Source organism: Hibiscus syriacus, unplaced genomic scaffold, assembly GCF_006381635.1.
Source record: "Hibiscus syriacus cultivar Baekdansim isolate YM2019G1 unplaced genomic scaffold, ASM638163v2 tig00111366_pilon, whole genome shotgun sequence".
Taxonomy (NCBI): Eukaryota; Viridiplantae; Streptophyta; class Magnoliopsida; order Malvales; family Malvaceae; genus Hibiscus; species Hibiscus syriacus.
In genome coordinates, this window is record NW_024063071.1 from 1,487,830 (window position 1) to 1,496,428 (window position 8,599).

General features: G+C 33.2%; 1 protein-coding gene across 1 annotated transcript; it reads left to right on the forward strand.

Moving 5' to 3' along the window:
• The first annotated feature begins 718 nt into the window (after positions 1–718).
• LOC120159581 (translocon-associated protein subunit beta-like) lies at positions 719–2,602 on the forward strand. The gene is made up of 6 exons (XM_039170153.1): positions 719–973; positions 1,504–1,602; positions 1,691–1,799; positions 1,903–1,974; positions 2,117–2,122; positions 2,323–2,602. The coding sequence occupies exons 1-6, from the start codon at positions 804–806 to the stop codon at positions 2,440–2,442; spliced, it is 576 nt and encodes a 191-aa protein (XP_039026084.1). The 5' UTR covers positions 719–803; the 3' UTR covers positions 2,443–2,602.
• Positions 2,603–8,599: the final 5,997 nt, after the last annotated feature.

Consider the following 8,599-nt stretch of genomic DNA (forward strand, 5'->3'; position numbering starts at 1 on the left):
TATAAATCAAAATTTAAATTTGATACATTGTTAAATTATAAATTTATACACTAACAACTCCATTATATTTAAGGATCCACATGAGTAGGGTTAAGTTGAGTTTTGATTGATTCAAAATCAATTCGAGTATTATACTCTTTTACTAACTATCTATCTGATTTGGTTCGAGTTTTTAGAGATTGTATCCGATTCAAAATTTACTCCAATTTTAAAATTAAAATCTACATTCAACTCTACTTGATGCAATATATATATATATATATATATATATATAATTCTTACTTTTATTTGGTAAAATAGGATTTTAATTAAAAATATATAAAGAGAGATATTTTTATAGTTATTTTCAAATATATAAGAGAGAATTATACTATAATCTAGGGTTTGATCACTCTAAATTCAATCCTGGTATGATCTGAGTCATTTAACATTATTCTTAAAAAAATAATCATACCCGACCTGAATCAAATTTTAAAAAATTATATAAGATCGAATCAGATCAAAATCTATTAGATCCAAATCTCATACTCATTCCTAATTATATTACATCTTAAAATTTTTAATTAATTTTTTTAAAAAAAGTAAAAGATTTTTAACGATTTTCATGAGATTTAGTGTCGGTATATAAATTCGTAGATCCGTAGGGTGTATACCCAGGTAAAAAACTGAAACGATACCGTTCCGAACAAAATTAGTGAATACAGCTCTCGCAACCCTTTATTTAACCACTTAAATTTCTTATTGAAGTCAACAAGGTGAAAAGAAAACTAAACGTCAGCTATCGCAGATTCACGGCGACGCTTATGGCAAATCTACGGCTCAAGGCATTCTTTGCTCTTTTCTTGATATCAGCAGCCACCGCAGTCGGCGACTCCCCCTTCATCATCGCTCACAAGAAGGCATCGCTCACAAGACTCAAATCCGGCGCAGAACGCGTCTCCGTCTCCATCGACATCTACAACCAAGGCTTCTCGTGCGTCTCTCTTTCCCTTTTCTTCGTTTTTTAATAATTTTAGTTCAGAGCTGGCTCTAATTATTCCATCGAGATGGAAATGTTGAAGCTCTGAATTGATAATTTAAGTATGAATTTGACCTATCCTTACTATCTCGTGTACCTCGCGATTTCGTTTTAGGCTTTGCATGTAAGCATCTGATTTGGATGTCTGAGAGAAGATAAAATTTTACTTTGTCTTTGCTGATGATTCAATTTAGAGAACATAAAGAGAAAATAAGTCGATTTAAATGGACTTTCTTTTATTTTTTAGTGTTTGGATCTGAGAGGACTGTAAACCTGGCAAACTTGGAACTATTTCTTTGGCATTTTATTTTATTTTCTTGCATGTTTTTCTTCCCTAAAATCTTGCCCGTTTCTTATATTTTCCCTTTTACTATGCTCCTATGTGAAGGATTTTTCTTTCTTTCTTTTTTTAAGTTCCTCGTTCATTTTGTGTTATGTGGATATAATCTTACTTGAGGAAAATCTTTCTGGAAAAAAAAATTCAGGACAGCATATGATGTGAGTCTCGTGGATCATAGCTGGCTCCAAGATGCATTTGATGTCATCAGTGGTAACATTTCACAGTCATGGGAGAAGCTTGATGCGTGAGTATTTCGTTTCTGTTAATTCCATTTTATTTGTTTGTTCTGGATTATATCTTTTAATTAAATTCCAAAACTCTACGATCTGCAGCGGTGGTGTTCTATCACATTCATTTGAATTAGAGTCCAAAAGACAAGGAATGTTCTACGGTGCCCCTGCAGTTATCACTTTCCGCATTCCCACAAAGGCTGCTCCACAGGTTTGAGATCCATAACAGTCTATTTTCCATTCTTAAAATTTAAGCAAAAGCAAAGGGGAAAAAAGTGTGAACAAGCTTTGATGCTCTAATTTGCGTGTTTTAGGAGGCATATTCAACTTCACTCTTGCCGTTAGATATCCTCGCCGAAATACCTCCCGAGAAGAAGTTTGACTGGGTAAGTTCTGTTTCGAATAACAATAAGCAAATAATTCAAATTTATTGAATGTCTTTATCCTTCTTTCCATGTTGCTAAGGCCAGTTTGTTTTTGTCTTTTGTTGATCTTTCATCGGCTGGGAATAAATACTCATTACTGAAGGCTAAGGTATGAATGATTATTCCCATATTTGTTAAAATAGTTATGCTTCTAAATCTGTTGTTGGGATCAATTTGTAGTGGTTGAGTGTTGCTTCTTACGTGACGAATAAATATAGATGGATCCTTGATGAGCCACCTTCTAGTTCTTAATCTTTTTAGCCTGATTTACGGTCCATAAAACATTAATGTGAGCATTATCTTGTGCAGAGATTACTGGCTAAGTATGGATCTCAAATCTCTGTGATATCGATTGTGGCTCTTTTCATCTACCTGATGGTTACCCCATCAAAATCCAGTAGTTTAAAAGCAAGCAAGAAGAAGCGCTAAGGATTTGTAGCTGATCTGAATACACGGATTTTAATTTCCATTTGCAGTGCAAAAGGTTTTTTAAATCGCTTTTGTTGTTTTAGAACATGTTTGTTTGCGGAATTTTATAATTAGATGGATATTAAATGAGTTTAGTGCAAGATGAATCAACTAATTCTTACTTTTGAAGCCTGGACTTGATTGAAACAGGTAACGCTAGATCTGTAATCTGGTGTCAGTTCTAAATTTGGGTAAAACGCATGTCAGCATGTTAATTTTTTTTTTAAATTCTGGTGACCAAAATGAAACTAAAACATAACATTAGATATAATTTTAAAAAAAGTTAGTTGGATGACAAACAAAACAAAAGTGATAGTTGAGGTACTAAATGTGTAGTTTACCCTTTAAAATTTAGAATTTCTACATTTAACCTTTTCAGTGTGTGTGAGTTTAGATGTGATGAAGTGAATACTAGACGGTGTGAGATTTTAGAAATGAGATGCCTGTTTGGAGATCATGGACTCCGACTGGCTCTGCCAAGGGCTTTAGCTTTGAAGAACCCCGTGGATGGTCAGATGTGCTTAGGGATAGAACCATGATTTTATGTCAGCGTGTGAAATTATAAAATTTTACTGAAATTAGATCATCAATAGTAAAAAAAAAAAATACAAACTATAGGAAATTTGAAATTTTCAGAGGTGATACTCTTCTGTCCATCCTTGGATGTGCCATAAAGAGGAGAGGAGTTGGGAATAGGAGTCATGAATGTTACATTAAGGTGTGTGGGAATTATATGCGGATGGTGGTTTGCCATGATCCTAAAGAGGAGGAGAGCCAAGAATCTCTCACAATAGTTGTATGTTGGAGTTGGTGATGGAATTTAAGCCATCAACTCATTTTCAACCACCGGCTTCTGTGGAAATAAACAATGTGCATTCATAAATTGTTAGCCATCCTTAACTTGGGATTGTAGTTGAAGGATACATGAATCGAATCAAGTGAATACTAATTTTATTCAAAATTTGATTTAAAAACCAAAATAAATTATCAGTGAGATGTTAAATAATATTACAATAATGTATTTGTTGCTTTAGTTTTTATTTATTATTATTTTTAGAATTTTATACATTCCCTTAAACTATCCCATACTTGAAAGGTTTGTTCATGTAGTATATATATATATTTTGTATATATGGATTTATTTACCTACATGGTCAATGTGGTATTATTTAATAATAAAAAGCTCTAATTGAGTTCATTTTATGAGTAGACTTACATCGATTGAATTAATATTTTTTTTACAAATTATATAAATTATTATAAGGGTAATTATGAGGATTTTTTTTATAAATCACAAACATAATGAAAATTAAAATTTTGAAAAGTGTTTTATTTATTTGTTTTAATTTTTTTAGAAATATATTTAATTTTCAACTCCTGAGTTATTGGTATAAATAGGGGTAGTTCGTCATTCAATATTTGTTTGATAAGAATCATTAGGGTTAAAATACGTCATTTAAGATAAATTATACTTTTAATATTTAAACTATCATTTTTATTCTATTTTAGTATTTAAATTTTTATTTTTTAATCATATTTAACGTTTATCATTTTTTTATCATTAAAAACTTAATGTAAAGGTGATGTGGTATTATTTTTATGTTTTTAATAGTCTATGTGTGTTTTAGAAATGTTTATCCATCATTTTCCTTTTTTACTTTCACTTTTCTTTCAACTTATCCATTTCTCTCACCACAGCTGTTGCAAATCAGTGAAACTTACTGTCTTAGTTGTTGAATTAGTCTTTGCTGAAAAAGTCTATTATGTTTTAAGTTTTCCTTTTATTTAGGAAGTTGATATTAGTTTCCTTTTATTTAGGAGTTAGTGGCTTTTATTTAGGCAAATAAACTCAGAATACATGTTTGTGTTAGTTAAGATATTTTAGTGCATTTTTTTAGTATTTCTAAAGTTGTAATCGTTGTTTGATTTATTCATTGAATAATAAAAGTTCAGTTTCAAAGCATATTCTCTGTTTTCTTTTTGACTGCTGCTTGTCTTTATATTTGTTTTATGGTATCAGAGCCATGTTGCTTATTAAGTGTTTGATTTTATTACTCAATAAAGATGAATAGTGGAAGCAGTGTCTCTGTAGACAAGCTTGTTGGTAACAATTATAGTTACTGGAAGCTATGCATGGAAGCTTATCTACAAGGGCATGATTTGTGGGATCTTATCTCTGGTGATGAAGTTGTAATTTCAGAAGATACACCACATAATGTTGAATTACGAAGGAAGTGGAAGATTAAGTGTGACAAAGCTTTGTTTTCTTTGCGAATATCGATCAATCATGAATACATAGAGCACGTTCGTGATATGAAGTCGCCAAAACAAATGTGAGAGACACTTGAAAGGTTGTTCACTCAAAAGAACACAATAAGGCTGCAGTATCTAGAGAACGAACTTGATGGGATAACTCAACACAATCTTTCAATTTCAGAATATTTTTTGAAACTTAAAATATTGTGTTCTGAAATTTCAGAATTGGATACAAAGGAGCCGGTGGGTGAAGCTCGTTTGCGTCGTTATCTTATTCGCAGATTGCGGAAATAGTTTATGCCCTTTATCTCCTCGATACAAGGGTGGGCAAATCAACCTTCTATTATTGAGCTGGAGAATCTGCTCTCAAATCAGGAAGCATTGGTGAAACAAATTGGCGGCAGCAAGTCTCCCTCTCAAATGGAGGATGTTCTTTACACAAAAGACAAAGCAAAAAACAATTATTCCTCCAAGAATGTTTCAGGTGACAGCAAGCAATTAAAAACTGAATGACAGTCCAGAGGTAATTCAAAAAGTTATTATAGGTGTAGAAAATTAGGACACTTAAAGCGCGATTGTCGTGTGAAGGTGGTGTGTAATCAGTGTGGGAAATCAAGCCATATTAAACAAAATTGCCGTGTAAATCTCACAGGAGCAAATATTGTCCATGAAACTAGCGAGTCTAAACAACTCAAGTGGGAGCAATGCTTATCCATTGAAGTTGTTGATCAACCTGTTGTTGTGAATTTTGTTGTGTAACAAACTAATGCAAAACCATATGTTAATGCTTCCATAGACTATAGCAAGGACTGGATTGTTGATTCTGGTTGCTCCCATCATGCAACGGGACATGATTCTTTACTCTCTAATGTTCGTCCGCATTATGGAAACAGAGCTATTGTTACAGCTGATAATTCATTACATCCTTTCGTGAACGAAGAACAATTCGATGTCAAGAAAGATATTCCCAATGATGGTGGCGTTTCTCTCGAAGATGTTTATCATGTTCCAGGCTTAAAGAAGAATCTTGCTTCAGTTTCTCAGATTGTTGATTTTGGGAGCTATGTTCTTTTTGGTCCAGATGATGTGAAAATTATTTCCAATATAAAACACCTTCAAGCTGATGTTTTATTTACTGGAAAAAGAAAAGAGTCACTCTATGTATTGTCTGCAAGTGATGCATATGTGGAAAAGACAGGTCAGAATGCAAGTGCGACACTTTGGCATGCTCGATTAGGCCATGTTGGTTATCAATTGCTGCAGAAAATCTCTACAAAGAAGTTTCTTGATGGTGTTCCTCTTTTTAAAGAAATTAATCAAAATATGGTTTATCCTGGTTGCCAATATGGAAAATCACATCGTCTTTCTTTCCCGAAGTCGAATAATAGAGCTACTGTTGCACTACTATTGGTATATTCAGATCTGATGAGGCTAACTAGAATACCCAATTACAATGGTTTTCATTATGTAATGGTTCTTGTGGATGACTTTTCTCGGTTCACTTGGGTGTTTTTCTTGGAACAGAAAAGTGAGACTTTCTCCAAGTTTATTCAGTTCAAGGAGCAGGTGGAGAAAGAATTTGGGTTGCCTATAAAGTGTTTATGCACCGATAATGGAAGAGAATACATGTCTGATCAGTTCCTAAATTATTGCAGAGAACATGGCATTCGACGTCAAATGACTTGTCCAGAAACTTCGGAGTAAAATGGAGTTGCTGAGCGCAAATTGACACATCTCACATCCATGTGCTTGTCATGGTTGCATGCAAAAAACCTTCCGAGTGAGCTATGGGCATCAGCTATTCAATCAGCATGTCATGCCATAAATCATCTACCTCCGTGGCCAGGGACAAAATCATCTCCTTTTGAAGCACTATACCATCACAAACCCAATGTGAGTTATTTTCGAGTTTTTGGCTCAGTTTGTTATGTCCATGTTTCAAAAAATAATCGGACTAAACTTGACCCAAGGGCAAGGCGTTGTATTTTTGTACGTTATGACACTCATATGAAATGATGGAGATGTATTGATCCAGAAACAAAGAAAGTTGATGTTTCTCGTGATGTGGTGTTTGATGAAGTTTCATCACATCATATTGATGCAGATATAAATAGAGGCACATCTGATCTTTTCCAATTTTTTGGTGACGATGCATCCAATGAAAGGGGGAGAAATACTACTGTTTCTGGAGAAAATATTCAACAAGATGAGATTATATGGACTGCTATTCGGAGGTCCTCTAGGCAAAGAAAGCAACCTGATTATTTAAATGATTATGAAGTTTAGTTAAATCATTGTTATATTACGTCTTGTTTTCTTATGGGAGATTCAAGTGTTAATGAACCTAAGTTTTACAATGAAGCTAAAGGTATTTTTGAATGGGAAGAAACAATGCGGGAGGAAATATCAACCTTAAACAAGAAATGCACTTCGGAGCTAGTTCCGAAGCCAAAGAATGTTGAATTAGTTACTTATAAATGGGCTTACAAGTTGATGAAAAGGGCTGATAGTGTAACATCCTCCTTACCGGGTTAGTGATTAAATTGTGAGATTTAAAATTCAGTGACCAAGTTGGATAAATTGAAAAGTTCAAAGAATTGATTGAAATGTTTTGTGTAGGATCAATTAACAAAGAAGGAGGAACTAAAGGGGTAAATGAGTCTTTTAATAAAGGAAATAATTAAATATTAGTTGAGGATATTTTATACCCACGTGGAATGCAATTGAGGGATAACTAAAGTTCCAGACTTCTCTTCTTCTTCATTCTTCTTCTCCATCGTGAAGCCAAGCTAAAGGTGAGTTTTCTTGTTAATCAAATTCTTGATGAATTTAAGGTTGCTTATTTATCATTAGATGATAACTAAGCTTAAGGAAAACTTAGGTTATCTTAAAATTAAAAGATGATGGAGTTATGAAGGATTAAAGAAAGGAAGTAGAAAAGTGAAATCTTGGAATAGAGTTCATAATAAGAATTGGAAGTGAGATTTGACTTGTCATCAAGCTAATTAAATAATAGGAAGTGTTAGAATTAGATTAAGAACATGTTGGAAGTTGAGTGAGATTCTTAAATTCTATATGGAGAATTGGATTTCTAAGTTTTAGAGGTATGGGATGGATAATAATTAGTTTAAGTAAGAGTATGCAAGTTAGGGATATAAAAAGAGGGGAAATATAAAGTGTTGAGAAGATTATGAAGATATTTTCGTGCTAAAATAATATTTCTGGGCTATGTGCATCGATGCACATTCAATGTGTACCGATGCATCAAGGATAAATCCCAGAAATTGTTTAAGGTGTATCGATGCACATGAAGTGCATCGATGTACTCCTTTAAAATAAAAACATCGAATACCATCAGTGTATCGATGCACAAGTAGTGCATCGATACACCCCCTTAAATACAAACATCGAATGAGATTTATGTATCGATGCATAGGTAGTGCATCGATGCACCCGTCAAGGGATGCATCGATGCATACCTTCATTAAAAGATGAAAAAGCCTTTTCTTTTAGCCCAAGAAATGATAGTTTAAAATATATTAATTAATATACTAATAAGTATCGATGAATTACTATGTAGATACAAAGCCTAAACAAGTTCCAGAACAATTGCCTAGTAAGATCGATCGAGGAAAATGCAAGGAAATATAGGTGAGTGCATATGCATAGTATGAATATAGTGGTATATTCAGTTCTAGACTTGTGAGAAGTCTAGATTCAATACATTGATGCATGATTCATTTTATATTGTGAAGCATGATATGAATTCATACTATGTGCATTGTGTAACATGCTTTAAATGAATATGTATACAACGTTATATGAGCCATGCGAGGAAGGTAAGGAAATGACATGTCTATGT

Bases quoted from the DNA above. Each gene is read 5' to 3' on its own strand.
- LOC120159581 (XM_039170153.1), top strand. From the start codon at position 804: ATGGCAAATCTACGGCTCAAGGCATTCTTTGCTCTTTTCTTGATATCA. The intron at 974-1,503 runs GTGCGTCTCTCT...AAAAAAATTCAG, and splicing joins ATCTACAACCAAGGCTTCTC to GACAGCATATGATGTGAGTC. The intron at 1,603-1,690 runs GTGAGTATTTCG...TACGATCTGCAG, and splicing joins TCATGGGAGAAGCTTGATGC to CGGTGGTGTTCTATCACATT.